General features: G+C 40.9%; 1 protein-coding gene across 1 annotated transcript; it reads left to right on the top strand.

Annotated features, from left to right (window-relative positions):
* The first annotated feature begins 378 nt into the window (after positions 1–378).
* On the top strand, positions 379–14,709 carry LOC140997520 (protein SSUH2 homolog). Its single transcript, XM_073467461.1, has 12 exons — positions 379–436; positions 2,714–2,794; positions 2,874–2,949; positions 3,063–3,192; positions 6,204–6,264; positions 7,157–7,278; positions 8,786–8,851; positions 8,985–9,064; positions 9,370–9,462; positions 10,766–10,871; positions 10,989–11,096; positions 11,375–14,709. Exons 1-12 carry the CDS (start codon positions 424–426, stop codon positions 11,513–11,515), a joined length of 1,077 nt encoding a protein of 358 aa, XP_073323562.1. The 5' UTR covers positions 379–423; the 3' UTR covers positions 11,516–14,709.
* The last annotated feature ends 2,550 nt before the right edge of the window (positions 14,710–17,259 follow it).

Raw genomic sequence — 17,259 nt, 5'->3', positions numbered from 1 at the left:
GACACTGATGCACCTTTCTGTACAGTTTTTTTATTGCTTATAATCTTGAATTATGTAGCTGATACTCTTCACCGTCATTAATGTGTGGCCCCTTAATTTGTACTTTGTACTATTTAATTTAACTGTACGGTTTTGGAGGCCTATTTATTATCTGTATCTGTATGTATTTCACCACATATATCGGACAACTTTTGGAGTTAAATCTTCCCTTCAGGTGATTAAATATTAGTATTATAGAGAGAGAGAAATGTTGAAAGGTCGCTTGTCAGCTCGACCCTTTATTTTGAAGTTGAGACCGGAAGTCGCGTGTTAATGTCGCTGTGTGGTCTCTGCAGCAGCGTGTAGCGGCGGTGTGACAGAGCCAATATTAACGGAGCGCCTGTGAACATTCATTATCCCGGGAGCAGATCGATCAGCAGCAGGATGAACAGCGCAGGTAGGAGCTCAAACACACGACAGGACACAACATGACGCGGGTCACCAAACTGACCACGACACCAGCCAGCAGCTGCTGCAGGGCGCTGAGTGACACGGCTGCAGACAAACCCATCCTGCAGACAATTAATGACGATACAGAGAGGGTTCACACTGCTTCTGCACGGGTTAAATCCGGATTTAGTCTCTCAGGGTGCTTTTAAATCCGGTCTTAGTGCAGCCGGTTGTGTTTAGACCTGATCTGGAGTGAGTTTATTTCTTCAGAAATAAAAGCATATCAGAGCTGAGGCAGCTTTAAAACTGACTGAAGACCTTTAATATGATCAAGAGATCCAAACAGTGAGAGTCAATAGAGCTGTTGAATTGATCAGAGTCCAAATGATGGCACCAGATTGATCAGGTCTGAGCTCCACAGTGATTTTTCTGTTAGATTGCCAGCAAAATAAACTATTTATTTAAAAATGTGCAACTGTATTTTCCTTTTGGATGTTTTCCTCTCTTTGATACTTTGAATATTTCAGTTTCTGTAAATTATTATATAGGTGTTTATTTATTTATTTATTTATTTCGACATTTCTTTAGTTTCCAGGTTTGATCCCTATAGTGGCTTTTTGTCAGTGTTTTATTTTCTAAACATTTTTCCGTACTTGTTCATTTGTGTTAATGTTCACGTTCATTGAAAAACTACATAAAATATATATATATGATCAGGAACACGTCACAATTAACAGCCTATAAGCACTACAATAATGTGAATCTGCAAAGTAACTAGTAACTAAATGTATCAAATAAATGAGGAAGTATAAGGAAATACTCAAGTAAAGTACCTCAGAATTGTGCTTCAGAACAATACTTGAGTAAATTGTACTTTATTTCATCACTGGTTGTTTGAAATCTTGACACAAAGTTACGTTTTTACTGCAAATGAATATCAGAGTATGTTCCGGCTTCATGGTGCCTTCACAGTCCAGTGGAGGATTGACAGCTCAGTGAAAACTGCTCTGAAAGTTACAGAGTTGAAAGACTTCACACTTTCTATGAGCGCTGTTGACAGACAGTCACACAACATCCTGGAGGACCCGTCACACATCCTTCACCCTTCCTCATATTTACCTTCTGGACTCTTTCCTTCAGGCAGATACACAGAGCCGGAAGATGTAAAAGAAAAGCAGCCCATTCAAATATGTGTATTTATGTATGGAAATCAGGCTGCGTGTTACATAGAAACTATACATACACAGGTTTATTCTGTGACGTGCAACATATTTAATTTGACCTGTATTGTGTATCCTTGTTTACACGCATATAAGCACCCATATCCCAACATCCCTACCTCATTTCGACCAGTGTATATAAAAAGTCATGATATTGTAGCAGGTTTGGGTCTTTTGTGGCAAGAAATCAAGCAGAGATGTGAACTTCAAGGGAGTGCTCCTTGATTTCACTCAGGCGCACCTTCAACTGAAGGAAATGCCTGACTGCAGTCACAAACCGCGTGAATGACCTGTTGCATCACTTCTGGTGCAACAATGTCTTTTATCTATCCATCTATCTATCTGATCTCCTATTCCCTGCCGCCTCCCTTCTTTCTCCACCTCCTCTTTTTCCTTTTTCCTACCTCCTCCTTTCATTTTCTTTTCCTCTCCTACCTCCTCTAGACCTCCTCTTTTCCTTTCCTGCCCTTCCCTTGCTGTTCTCACACTATACCTCTTCCTGTCCTTTGCTTCCTACTGTACTTCCTCCTCTACACCCACCTCCTCGTCCCCTACTCCACCGCCTTCATTCATTTCCTATCTCCTCCTCCCCTTTTCTACTCATTATTTTCTTTCCTAGTCTCTCCGTTCCTTCTCTACCTCCTCCTTTCCTTTCCTAACATCTCTATTCTCTCTGTACCTCGCCCTCTCCTTCTCTAGCTCCTAGTTTCCTTTCGGACATCTTTCTCCCGATCACCACCATTTTCTGCTTTCCCTTCCTGTCTCATCTCCTCCTCTCCCTCTCTAACCAGGCTAGCTGTTTCCAGTCTTTGTGCTAAGCTAAGCTCACAAGCTCCTGGATCCAGCCTCTTATTTACCTACAGATATGAACGTGGTATCAATTTTCTCATCTTACTCTTGGCAAGAAAACAAAGAAATGTTTACAGCTCATTTAAATGTCCTGCACAATAGATAAAAGTAGAAAATAAGGTTGATGTTCTTCTTCAGCTTTAAATTAAACTCTGAAGTATTAAAACAAAAGCTTTTCTGATCTATGAACTGCGTCCTGTTGTTGTTTATTCCAGCTATATATCCCCCTCTCGCCGCCCCTGCAGCCAACATGTTTGGCAACGTGCCCGGCTATGAAGGCACCATGGCCGGAGGAGGTAAGAGGAGTCCAACACACAACTTTCACATAGTATTCATGTTGAAGAAACTGCTTAAAGTTCATTGTCGTTGCTGCAGGAGGTTACCTGCCTCCTCCCATGCCTGTGGAGCCTGTAGCCCCGCCCCAGCCTGGGCCTACACCTGAAGACTGGAGGTGAGACCGGACACCACCACTGTGATCGTGTTGCGCTTCTAGATGACATGAAGGCCGCGTTCAGGGAATATTCTGGTCGTACTCATGATGTGATTCTTTTGTGTGTTTTGTAGCATCCCGTCTCTGTCGGAGGATGTGGCTCGTGAGGCGTTCAAGAGCTTTGTGAACTCTAATTGCTGCTACAGTTCGGGTCCTGCCGACGATGGAGTCATCACCAGCATGGAGCCATTCAACACCTACAGGGTGAGCTGATGTTCACACTCCTTATCATGCTGTGAAGAACTGCTGTTTCTGCCATGTTTGTTAATTAAAGATGTGTTTTATATGGTTGATATGATACAGATCGCTGATTGGTTCCAATATATTGAGATTGTAAAGTTTATTGACTGGACCGAGCTTCAGGGTCCTAAAAGTGAAGCCGAGGCAAAAGTGACGCTGGTTTCAAAAAAGTCCAATTGTATGTAAGCTTATGAGAAAATGACCCTACTTCTCACTTTATTTATGACTTCAGTAAACAGTTTCCTAATGAGTTTATGGTCACAATCACAAGTTTAGCCCAGTCTCGTGGGTTTTAATAACTGGAACAACCAACAGGGTTCGAGTCAAGCCGCCAGAAAGAGCGCCATGCTTTGAAGACAGTGTTCATAGTGGCCAAACTGTGTAATTACACCTTCATCTTCGTCTTTGAGCATCACAGCCGCCGGGAAATGAATCATTTCACTTTCATAACTGAAGTCATTCAGTCCAATAAAAATTGTTAATGGGCACTAAACCGGAAGTAAGCCAGCTCGGTCGGGGGAAGTCTCTATGGGATCCACATCACGGAAGATCTGAGTCATTTTATAGCCTGGAAGTTGAGCTTTTTTGGCTTTAAAACGCCACTGAGCAACCTTCATAGAGATTAATTAGATCCCGCTTCACGTTTAATGTAGCATCTTTGGTTTGAGTCCTGTGTGAGGCAAACAGCCATTAGTGATTGTCTTGAAGAAATAGTTATTTTAAGGGAAACATCATCTTCTCCAAAACCTAACCAAGTACTTTTGGTGCCTTTTATTTGGAAAATGTACCCGAGCATGTTTGTAATTTGGCAACTTGATGACAGATTCGCGTAGACGACCGGCTGCGTCGAGTAAATTTTTCTCCCTACATGATTTAGTGTGATCCTGGGTTGGGTGTAAACTACATGATAAAGCAGTGTTTATTTTAGGATGTGGCTACCTTGTGATTGACAAGTCGCTACCACAGCATGTCCTCAAGATCTCAGTCAGATCCAGCCAGGATCTCCCCCCCCCCGAAGGACGGTGGCGGCCATAATGCCAAACTTGAGGCTTCAAAACGGTAGTCCACAAACCAATGGGGTCGACATCACAGAGGATTTACTCCTGGTTAAGTTACTCTCTAAAAACCACTTCTAAACATGAGTACCCACAAACCCGAATGGTACACAGCTGTTCACCAATTCCTAAATTAAAGCCAGCTTCTCTCTCGCCTTTTGTTCTGCCATCAGTTCCTCAACTTTTTCATTAATCTGCTGATTTCTGTAGCAAGTTTTAGTTTCGTATTAACAGCCCGTCTCTTCCCTGCTCCACGGACAAACAGCGTGTCTTTGTCAGTTGGTCTACCACTTATTCGACTATTTGATGGATTACTATGACATTTCGAAATAGCTTTGTTGATCCCTTAACTCTTCATCTTGCGTCATCATCAATCATCGATTTCAATTTGTCTAAAACTTTCTCTTCACCCTAAATATCGTCAAAACAAATGGCATTCCCCTTATTCTCCTCTTGTCTTAAGATGGTGACTATAAACACCATACTGCTAAACATGGCGCATTGCGAGCGTGTTAGCATGCTGGTGTTAGCTTTAAAAAAAGGACCCGCTGTGTTTAAGTATAACCCCACAGAGCTGCGAGTGTCTCATTGCTTTGTTATTCTTTGTTTAAGACAAACTGTAAACAGGACTAATCTGATCACCATGAGAACCATGATTACAATGTGGCCTGCAGGATCTGATTACATTCTGAATTCAAGGCTGCATTTACACCGGCTTAAATAAAGTTTGTCCTGATCCAGATCACTTACACAGGCACAGATCATATGGACATACCAGGGGGCATGTGGCGTGAGCGTCAGCCTCGTGATGACCCACAGATCTGACAGTTAGAAGAAGATCAGAGTCTGACAGCAGGATATCACCTCACAGCACCAGTTTATAAACACTTTGATTATGTGACTCTGATGACTCTCACGTTACCGTCATGTGAACGAACCAGAATGCTCGAAATGTCTCGAACTGAAGCTTCTTGACGCCTGAAACAGATCACTGTTGGAAAAGAGATGTTTTTATTTTAATCCATCCATCTGTGTGTGTCGAGCAAGTGTTTATAAACCAACGCCCACCCCGTCCCCACCTCATTATTCTTCTGGATCTACATTCCTCATAATGCTTTCCCTTTGGAGTCAGTTAGTAAATAGGTTGATCAGCAGTTGTAGTTTGCCGTGTCCTCATTAATGTGTACAGACAACTACCACTGGATCAGTCTGATACTGAAGGAAACTTAAAAACATGATTCTTAGGCAGCATTGTTTTCTACGATTGCTACACAGATTTTTGTTGCGATAATGATATTTTCTGGAAGTGTGAGTCACACTGAATCAACAGTGTGGAAATCTGTGTTAGACTGAAAGTCTCCGAGGTCAAACTGACGTCGGTTGTTTTTGTTATGAATAAACATCTGGGTGAGTAGATGATCATCCAGGCTCTGACGTGCTCGTTTACATTCTGCATAAACAAAACGTTTGTTTACGCAGAAATAATCCTCAAAAATCCTCAAAAATCCTGTTCTCATCTAAAAACAGCACTCTCTGTTAGCTTGATGCATGCTAACACATCTCCCAGTGCAGCTCGACTTTTATTGTGTTCAAACGTACAACTTGTTCTGAACTATGAGTTTGAATTATGTTCATTTATTTACCTCGACTATCAGTCATATTGATCAGCGAAGTGTTCGATCAGAATCAAGGCATTTGTATTGAATAATGACTGTTTGGAGCATCTTTCTACTAATGAGTCCGATTTATAAACGTTCTTCCTTCAGTGGGAATTAAATTCTTCAGTTTTGTTTAATTGCTGTAATTATTACTAGTTTCTGGTTCTATTGTTATTTTCTTAATATAATATTGTTATTTTCACTACACTGCACTCGTAGTGCCTGTTGTTGAAGTGTGTTTTATTTTTGTTTTGTTCTGTAGTACCGTCTGGAGACGTTCACTGAGTCCAGGTCAACCGAGTGGGCCCACAAACCTCACGAAGGTACACAAACACAGACATATCCGAACCTAATTCTGAGCCACCACTAAGTCTTTGCTATCATTGCTTCCTTGATGTTATTTAATTCATGTAAACAAATGGGTTGTATCAGTTATGGAGAGAAAGGAAGGCTGATTTTTTTATGTAATAGAGCAGGCAGTGTGTTGACTTTACGGGTTGGAGCTTTGGTTACACACACTGGTACAACACGAGGTCAGCACTGTTTTTCAGGATGTTAAACTGCCTGTTTCATGAGGTCTTTAACCCAAAAAACCAAGTCTGAACCTCTTACCAGCCGTCTGAAGGAGTGAAGAGCAGACAAAATATACTGTGTTGGTCTAAAATGGGTTCTGATGGAGACAGACGTACAAGAGATTCAAGAGCAGAAACATGTTGTCACAGAAGGATTACTGATTCATCTGGATAACTTCAAGTGTTTTACTCAGGAGGGTTAAACATACAATATATAGTAAAGCCCTGAAGGGAGACAGTCTGTTAAACAATCACCGGTTGTTCTTGAACACACCAACAATGGAAACAATTCTTAGTCACGATAAACCATCCTACTCCAGCTGGACTTGTGAGAGTCAAATTAGAAGTAAAAAATGATCAAAATCTACAGAGCAGAGTCCAAAATATCCTGACTTTTAGACTGACCAAACTCCAAAAACACTAGTTCCTACGTTTCCCATAATGCAGTTGGATAGTGTATTCCATCAGGCCCTCTCTGGTTGTTCAGCCGTGTCTTTTCAAATGTCACACCGCCAGTTTGTGATGCAGGTTTTCTGTTATGAACCCGGAGGCTCAGAGCCACCGTGGCAGCAGGCTTCAGGTGAATTTTGACAGGTGTTTGACTGACAGGTGATGTCACGTTTCTCTCTCGTGTTCCTGACAGGTGAGCCGCCTGACTTCTACACCCAGACCGCCCCCCGTCCCTGGGAGATCCCGGCCACGCCTCCCAGCCTCTTCACCAGTCACACGGAGGAGATCCGCGTGCCCTACACCTCCTCCATCAAGGTCTGCCTGTCAAACAACGCCTTGTTGCTATGGTTACGTGCTTTGTAGATCATTGGTCAAACAGTTGATCTGAACCATGCTCGGTTTAAGAGCCAATCAGAGAGCAGGATTCTCTGTAGTCTTTAGTTTAGAGCCTGAATATTCTCGGAGTCCCTGAAGAAGTTGGAAAGGTCCTTGAGAAAGTTCCAGACGCCACTGAGGATGTTCTGGTAATCCTTGGGAAGGCCCAAGGGTTCACTGAGGAGGTTTTACAGGCTTTTGAAGAGGTCTCACTGGTCCTTGAGGACATTCAATGTGTCCTGTTTCAGGTTCAGAGAGTCCTTGAGGAGAGTCCACTGATATTTGAAGAGCTCTCATTGGTCCTTGAGGGGCCTCAGAAGTTCTCAAAGATGTTTTAGAAGTCCTTGAAGTTGTTCTAGAAGTCCTTGAAGAAGTCCTTGGGGGTATTTGAGGTTTTCAAGGAGTCATTAAGAATGTTAAAATGGTGCTTGAAGAGGTTCCATAGGTCCTTAAAGCAATCTTTTAGCCATACCAGACCTTCTTGGAGATCTTTTAGGGGTCCCTGAGGTCTTGAAAGAGATGTACTTTTCCTTGATTTGATTCAATGGGGTCGTAAAGAACTTCAACAGATCCTCAAGGAAGTTGCGTGACTCCTTGAAAATGTTCAATGGACTCTGAAAGATGTTACAATGTTCCTTGAGAAGAAAGAAGTTTCCCAGGGACCATTGGTGCATTTAGAGGTCATCAAAGAGGTTCCAGATTTCCTTTAAGACGTTCGCTTTCCAGTGGTCCTTGAGAGGGTTTGAAGTATGATAGAAGAGGTTCCAGAAGTTCTCAGTGGTGTTCTAGATATCCTTGAGGTTGTTCCAGGAGTCCAGGAAATTGTTTCAGACATTCTTGAAGATGTTACAAGGGTCTTTTAAATTATTCCTGGGGTCATGAAATATGTTATAAGGGTCCATGTTCATGTTTGGTTCGCCAAGGCCTTATAGATCTACCAGAGGTTCTTAAACAGGTTTCAAGGGTCCTTGAAGAAGTTCCTTAAGTCCTGTGGGAAGTTGAAGTGCTATTTAAGAGGTCCTTGAGATGGTTTCAGAGGTGCTGGAAGATCATCTCGAGGGTACCAGTTTCCTTTGAGGTGTTTCTAGGACTCCATGGAGAGCTTCCATGCAGTCCTTGAGGAGGTGACTGGGGTTTTTGAGGGTAGAGGATTGTGTAGAAGTCGTCGGGGTCCTGAGTGAGTTAGCTGCTAGCATATGATATGTAGCGTCAGTCCTGTTGTCATGGTTCCCTGCAGTTAAATTTGCCTCGAGGTCCGATTTCGAGCAGAAGTCAAACTGTCGACCTCAACTATTTAACAGACGGCTGTCAGCCAATCAGAAACCAGGATTCTGAAGTGCGGCATTCTGACACCTTCAGTGTGTCAGTGTAGCTCCAACAGACAGTAAAGTTATTTTTAACTCTGTGTTAACTGTGTGTGTGTGTGTCTGTGTGTGTGTGTGTGTAGGAGTGCCACACCTGCCACGCCACAGGGACGATGCAGTGTGAGACATGCCATGGAAGTGGATATGAGGTGAGATTAATCAATCAGTAATAATAAACTACATAATAATTGTGGTTTACATAACACAGCAACTGCATCTAAGAAAGTACAAGTTTGACGATACAAAGTGAAATATGTGGGGTGTGTGTGTGTGTCTTTGTAGAAAGACTGCTGGGTGTGTCACGGCTCCGGGACCAACAACGATGAGCGCTGCAATCGCTGTGATGCTAAAGGCAGAGACAGGTCCTGAAGGGGGGCGGGGGCAGCGACTCACAACCTTTTTGACTTGTCCAACGTCCTCGAGTGACGTCTTCTTTTCAGATTCTTCTTATTTCAAGAGATTTTGGAAGCCTGAATGGGTCAAACTATTCAGGTTTTTCACAATAAAAGAGAAAACCAAGCCAACGTTATGTAGATTTTGAAGAATGTGAGGCAAGTGTCACATGTCTAACTGTGTGTGTGTGTGTGTGTGTGTGTGTGTGTGTGTGTGTGTGTGTGTGTGTGTGTGTGTGTGTGTGTGTGTGTGTTCTGACTGTTTGTGTGTGTAGGTGTACAGCCTGTAATGCTCATGGATCGAAGGAGTGTGAAACCTGTGAAGGAAAAAAACAACTGCTGACCTACATCAATCTCAAAGTGGAGTGGTGAGTACCAATACTAGAACTGTTCCCGGTCCTTGAAAAGGTTCCTGGACTCCTGGAAGTAATTTCAGCGGTCCTTGAAGAGGTTCTGTGGAGCCTGTAAGAGATCAATTTGTGGTTTTTAGTGGTTTCAACAATCCTTGATAATGTTCTATGGCTTCCTTGAAGGATAGGGAAGATTCAGATGGTAAGTTTTTAGAGAGCTTGAGTGTCTGGAGGTCATTGAGAAGATTGCCTGAGACCTTGGAAACATGGCAGTGGTCCTTGAAGAGATTTTAGATGTTCTAAAGGTAGATCTATGGGGTCTCAAAGAGATTCAAGGGGTTGATGTTGGTCCTTGATGATGTTCCACTGGGTCTCTGAATGACTTCCAAGGAGTCAGTGCTTTGGTTCAAAAGGTCACTGAGGAAGTTTTTGAGGGCACTGAAAAGTTTCCAGGGCTCTTTGAGGGTTTACAGATGTTCTTCAGGGGATTCACTGAGACCTTGAAGGTGTTAGAGTGGTTCTTCAAGAAGTTCATATCGAGCCATAAAGAGCTACTAGGGGTCATTGGTGGTTCCAGAGGTCCTCAGAGATGTTCTTGATAAGATTTTAAAGGGCACTTGAAACCTTTTGGGGGTGTATCTAGGTGTGTTCCTGAGGTCCTAGGAGGTTCCCTGAGTAAATGATATTCCAGTGGTTCTGGGAGCCCTTAAGGAAGTTCCCAGTCCCGTGAGAAGGTTATTGAGGAGGTCCCAGTGGTCTTTAACGAGGTTCCCTGAGTCCTGGGAGATGTTTCAATGGTCTTGGCAGATTATTAGTGGTCCTTAAGGCACGTCCATATGTCCCCAAGGGTGGCCCTGTGAAGTCATTGGGGATGTCAGAGGTCCTTGAAGATGTTCTGGTGGCTCTTAGAAATGTTCCTGGAACCTTTGAGGTGTGTTCCCTGAGAAGGTCTCTTGCAGATGTCCCAGTGGTCTTTGAAGATGGACCTTGAGAGTGTTCTTAAACTGATTGAAATGTTTCTAGAAACCAAAACTTATGACATCAAACTAATTTGATGGATCATTGAATCATGTTGAGCTTCTCCACACAGTGAGTGTGTAGATCCAGTGGATTTAGTGGTCAGTGATTGGTGACGCTTTGGTGCCCTCTGGTGGCAAAAAGATAAACCTGCATGATGTGAATTTAAATTGATAAAAATACATACATATTTTTCTGTGTGTGTATGTTTAGTCTGTGTGTCTATATGTGTGTGTGTGTGTGTGTGTGTGTGTGTGTGTGTGTGTATAAACATGCTCATATTTGTTTACATCTGTGTGTTTAGGACTAACAATGTGGAGGACGACGTGGTGGAGCAGAACTCTGGTCTGAAGCTCGGTGATCTCAGCTCAGTCAGCGGGAAGGAGCTGTTCAAGAACAGCCAGTACCTGGTACGCATTAAATACACTTACATTCATTTCCTTGAAGCTTATCCTAACCCTGACAGTAGTTATAGTCAAATACATTGTCAGTATTGTGTTTTAGTCTTTCCTTCTGTCTCCTCTCAGCTCTACCCGCTAATCGGGTTCCCAAACCCGGCCATCTCTCAGGCCTCTGAGCGCCTGGTCAGGGAGCACCAAAGCAAGTACGCCCAGAACTCCAGGATCCTGCAGCAGGTAGGTCAAGGACAGCGAAGATAAGATATTGGTCATAAAAATATGTAATGCATTCAGGAGGAGTGCTTTCTGTAAATACAGACATTTAAGAATAAGAGATAAATGTTGACATGTTGGACATTCAGGTCACATCTTCGAGACAGTTGCACTTTAAGTGGTTGAAATGTCAGTTGAGGCTGAGCTTTACAGGCGCTGGTGAACTTTGGACATTGTGACATTGTGTTTTTCACAAAATGTAGAAAACATTCCTTTAACATCACCATATCTCTTCCTCTCAGAGGCAGAAAGTCGAGTTGATCCCCATCACTAAGGTGAACTACAAGTGGAAGGGCGACTCTCACGTCTACTACGTCTTCGGCAACGAGAACCAAGTCAGCGCCGACGATTACCCTGCGACCTGCTGCTGTGTCATCCTGTAGACACACACACACTCACAATCACTCAATCACTTTTCCACAAAAATGCTCCAATGAGAAGATGTTTTGTAGCCAATCAGACTTCAGAAATAATAATCAGATTAGTTCAGTTTTCACAAATGATTAATTAACATAACTTAACGATCCTGGAGGGACTGTATTGTTTTTTTTTCTTTCTTTGTTTATGTTTACAGAACTGTCTCCTCAGTTCAGACTAACATCCTGTCAGGACACTGTGATGCTCCACCAGTTTCCTAATTAGAGAAAATAATTGACTTTAACTGGAGTCTCGTTGATTGAATTTATCCGTCATATCAAGAATTAAATTATATCTTGATTATAATCTTTGACATCAACAACTGACTTTTTGATGTCCAAATTTAGACTTTATCCTTTTATATACAGGAAAAACTACTGTAAGGTTAAACCGACCTGCTGTCTCCGTCCTCAGAGTCCATTATTGTCTCAGCGTGGACACCTCTTCCGGCCATCACGTCTCTGATGCCATGACCACTTACCAAAGATATTTGTCTCTTACATTTTTACTGAAATCCAGTGCCAGTATGTGCCATTTGGTATCCTTAATATTGCATGGAAACATCCAAAATCCAAAATGTTGCTGTTTCAGGAACAACCAGGAGCGTGTCCTCCTGGTATCTGACCTCAGCTTCAGCTGTAACTTGTCATGAATTCTGTGGAAGATAGAGAAAAAAATATCTAACTAATGAGAGAGAAATCAAAAAGAAAGAAACAAGGTTTTTATTCGAGGTTAATATATGATATATGCTGGATAATATTTTATGTGTGTAATCAGATGAGACCTGTCACCTGGTTCCTACCTGTGTTCTGTTCTTCTGTGCGGTTTAGCCGAATATTGAAGGTAGAAACCACGTCAGTGTTTAAAATGCTAATATAAGAGGTTCAACCACAAACAGACGAAGGCTAAAAAGAAAGAAAAAAGGCATTAATTTTAAACTATAGGCCCGGTCACACCAGAAGCTTCAAAATTAAATTCATGCTTCACTAAATATCTGGGTCTAGAAGCCATTTTTCTCTGTTCTTGACTGTTTTTCCCCGCCGACATTTTGTTCTCAGGATCGTACATCATTTCATTCCATAAAGAGCAACTGAAGCTTGTTAGCCGTCAATTAGCTATCTGTCAGCTAACCGTCAGTTAGCAAGCTAGTTAGCTCTGTCGCTAACAAAGCAGTATTTGCATAGTTTATTCTTGAAGCGTATTAGCATATTCGCTACAATGGCTTTCTCCATTTTTAACTACAGCTGCAACGATTTGAAAGAAAATTAATCTGCAACCATTTTGATAATCGATTCATCGTTTCAGACATTTTTCAAGCAAAAATATCAAACATTTGCAGGTTCCAGCCTCTCAGATGAAAGCATTTTGTAGACGCCACTAAGATAAGATTTTTTAACACTTTACAGACGAGACAATTAATCAATTAATTGTGAAAATAATTGTCAGATAGCCCTTTATAGAACCGTACAGCTCTCCGTTCCATCAGAGGTCAGTAGGCTAATGTCAAAGGTTGAATTAGACATGAAAAACATTTAATTCACCGCTGACTGAATCCACCGATCGCAGTAATTTCATTAAATTTAATAGATTTATTCACAAAATCTTACTCTTTTTAATTCTAGTGTGACTCGGGCCTGTAGTCTTGTTGTTTTACAGTTCAGTATAATCTTACAGGACAGGCAGAATGAAACTATAACCACAACAGCCTTATATATATATATATTCAGTGTAGAAACATATCTGTACGTGTTTTCTGTTCAAAACGAGCAGGGTTATATAATCCGCCTGATGTTTGTCACATATAGCTGTACCATGACGACAAACAAGCCTCCTCACCAAAGTGTTGAAATACTGTTCCTGAATGCTTCATATACCTCTGTTTTTGTTTTTTTTTTACAAAGAAATGATATCACACTACATTATAATACACGTTATTGTCAATATTAGCTAAACTCTAAGTGTTTCCCATTTCCTGTCCTACAGACTTTAATGGATGTTATTAAAGCCTCTCTGTGTTTCACTGTGGCAGTTAATAGTCTGTAAGGCATTCTGGGTAGAAGGAAGGAAGGAAGGATGGATGAACGGCTGTTCTGGTCTCGAGAATGTTGGTCACAAAATCTGTGAAAGATTTTATTTGTCGATGAGCCAAAATCATTTTTAAAACTTTTAAGCCTCAACAAAAATCTTTAAAAGGTCTTTGATGCCTAAACATTTTTTTTTTTTCAAGAATAATTTAAGAAGTTGATTATTAATCTGGTCCAAGTCACTGTTATGAAGAGACCTGCTGAGGTCGAGTGATTTTCTTATTTCTCTGATGTTTTTCAAATTCAGTTGGCTGCATCGATCATGTGTGCGCTTGAGAGTCCAGACAAGACTGAACAGGACCGGGCTCACAGAAAGGTCTGAAACAGCAGCACCACAGAAAAACCAGAAACCAAGCAGGCTGTTAAATATGTGTGTGTCTGTTGCTTCAGAACTTTGTGGGATGAAAAAAAAAACTTTGGAAGAGTCGTTTCTTCTGTTTGTCTCCAGTTTGAGCTCAATGAGAGTTCACGTCAGGACAAAAATATACAACCCGTCCCTTTAAACCGCCCTCCTGCAGTACAGCAGAGCTCCTGTAGAGGGCGCTCTGTGTTTGACTCAGGTGTTTAACAGATTGTGCTGCCTTCTGCCTTAAATACAACCAGTTTGTGACAAACAGGAAACCACTTTACAGGTTTACAGGTTTTATGTTCATGTGTAAACGCAGTACGTACAGTATGTTTTTAACTACATAGATATATCAGTTTATTCTGCATTTTATAATATCCTTGTTGCTTATTGTTTATCTTCAGGGGTTCAATATTCAATTCAAGTTTTGGTTTTCTATTTTCAGTGTAACACTTTTCAGCAGTCGACTGTTAATACGCTCTTGAACAGACTGAACATAATGTGACTTTGCCGTCTCAATCTGAAATGTGATCAAACTTCATGAGGGGAATGCACCTTTATCTGCAATGTAAATGCATCAAACAATATTCTTACTAACAAATGTGTCTGCTACTAACCTGATGGACCTGGTGATGTTATTGCTCTCTCAGTACTCAGTCATACTCTGTTGTTACACTAGATTATTGATCATATGTTACTGTTAAAACTGATAATAAACTCTGAGACTCACCTGCTGCTGTCACATCTGTCACATCTGTTCACAACCGCACGTGAAACATTCACAGTGTGGAGCCCGAAACCGTGGAGTAAAAACATAAATAACATTTTTAGTTAAATTATTAAAGGGAGTGTTGAATGAAATAAAGCATTTTTTTATTTAACCGTCATTCTGATGGTAAAAAAATAACTTATTTTTTTCTCTTTACTCGATATATTGCTTACTCTTTCACTCGCTCTTTGCTATTTTTATCTCCTTCATTTCTCTATATGTGAGCTAACTTCGTTAACATTATCTTGCAAGTACTTAGAGTTTATGCAGTTTAATGCAGTTCGCATTACCTGGGCTGATTGCCATCATGTGCACTGGCTGGTGTATGACAAAGGCTGCAACCAGGAAGCTGGAGAATTAAATTAAATTGAAAGATAAACGAGAAGAGTCGTGTAGTGATGTGGTTTTATCTATTTCAACTGTTTGGTTGTTGTTGTGATTATTATTAGTACTATTATTATTTACCAATATAGATAAATGCAGTAAGGTAAATATACTGTATGTGACATTTGTTTCGCATATGAATGAAAAACGTTTATGAAACATGCAGTGTATTTTACAGCCCGTGTACTTTGAATATATGGCCGCACAAACACACAGACTGAGGTTATTGCTGCTGCACTCCAACGTTCCATCTGGTGTTCAATAAAGACTTTTGTATCCAGGACCACATGCAAACAACAGAAGATAACAAGTAGAGGGATAACAAGTTGTAACATGAGATAAGTTTGTGAGTGACACAAAGATAAGACAGAGAGTTCATCCTGATGTGAACTTTGTCAGAAAGTGCACATCATCGACATGCTGGAGACTCGAAGAGGAAACTCTACATGTCAGCTGGCAGTGAAAGAGGAAGTAGTACATGACCAGAAGAGGATGTATAAGTATTTTTTTCATTAAAAATAGAAAAGAGTACGATTGTTGTCAACATAAGTGCAACATTCTCTTCAGCCCGTCCTGCAGGTCATTATAACGTGAAAACACACAAACGCACCACATCCAGAAATCCAGGTTGAAACACATTATTGTGTTTTTGAAGAGGCACCAAAATGTGCTGTTATCAGTCGCAGTCCTGCAGAAAGCAAACTCAACGTGGATAAATACGTTTAGAAAAAAGAGACCTGATATTAAAGGGAGTCACATTCAGGCCCGTTCAACAGCAGCATGATGCTCCACCAGGACCAATATGCAATTTACAGCAGAGTGATGTGAAAACCCTCGGTGGAAATAACCCTCTTTTTTTTTTAGATGACATTTAGATGTAATCCACCGTCAGACTGGAATAATTAATCCACGTCTCTCAGATCTGTTCATTCTTTCAAAGCAACATTATGTCACTTCAGTGAGAGGATCACAGCGTCACATACATGTTTACTTCAAGTTCACACCTCACATAGATATGACGTAATGAGTTTTGTTTGTAGTTAGTTAGCGCCTACATTTCGTCTGACAGTGGTGTTACACTCGTACATAATGTCAGTTTCTACATAATGTTGCTTTAATGACTTCAGGACATTACTTGTTTACCTCAAATGTAGTTGTTCCTTTGTTCAACTGTTTTTATTGTCATCTCTTACAACTATTTACTACTTTAGTTCTATTCTGTGTATTTATTTTCTTTAACTTCTGTGATTTATAGGTTTTCACACACTCCTCTGTACCGTTAACGTCATTTTATTTGTTTATACAATTTATTTAGTTATTCAGTTAGTTTGGTCCAGAACAGTGATGTAGCTGATGTGGTTTAAAGTCGTGGTAGAGCCTTGTTTATGTATATTGTTTTGTTTTTGTTTTATTATTATGTTTTTTTTTATATCTGCTGATGTCTGTGGGACTGTGTACAATTTTGAAATGAGAGGTTGCAGGTGTTGCGTTCAGGATCTGCACTTTAAAGCTGGACTGATACATACTGGATATATTTAGGCCTATACTGCGTTTCACATAGATCAGATTACTCTGTAATGTAAAAGTGTCTCTAATGGTTTGTTTGAGTGTATATACAGGAATAATGTAATTATGGAAAGTTCAGCTTGTTCTTGTGTCTCTCTGTCTGTTATCTCCTCTGTTACTGTCATGTTAATTCATTTAGACTGAATCCACCGATCACATCATCAGATCAGCTCTGAGATGTCCTCTATGTCCAGAGTCCATCCCAGAATGCACTGCAGCACAGAAACAAAACAACACAAGTAGTTTGTTGTCATTTCCTGTGTGAATACTGGTGGAGACAAGCAAACGAGCCCGTCTCACTTCCTGTGTGTCTCCAAGCTGATCTCATTTGAAGTTATGATTTCATGCTACATCATTGAGATGTAATGTAGCTTTAGCTTCTGGCAAAACATGTATGTATAATTCAGTTCATTTTTTTTTTTTTAAAGTCAGCCGGAAACATTATAATTCAGCAAGATAGCATTTTCATATCATTATTGAATGGAGCTAGCAATAGCTTAATTAGCTAGATAGCTAGGCTAGGGCTAAGAGAGTCCCTTATCTCTTAATCAGTTGGCCATG

The sequence above is a fragment of the Pagrus major genome, chromosome 6 (assembly GCF_040436345.1).
Source record: "Pagrus major chromosome 6, Pma_NU_1.0".
NCBI classification, from domain to species: Eukaryota; Metazoa; Chordata; class Actinopteri; order Spariformes; family Sparidae; genus Pagrus; species Pagrus major.
Note: the sequence above shows the minus strand (reverse complement) of the source record. Positions and strands in the feature narration are given on the sequence as shown.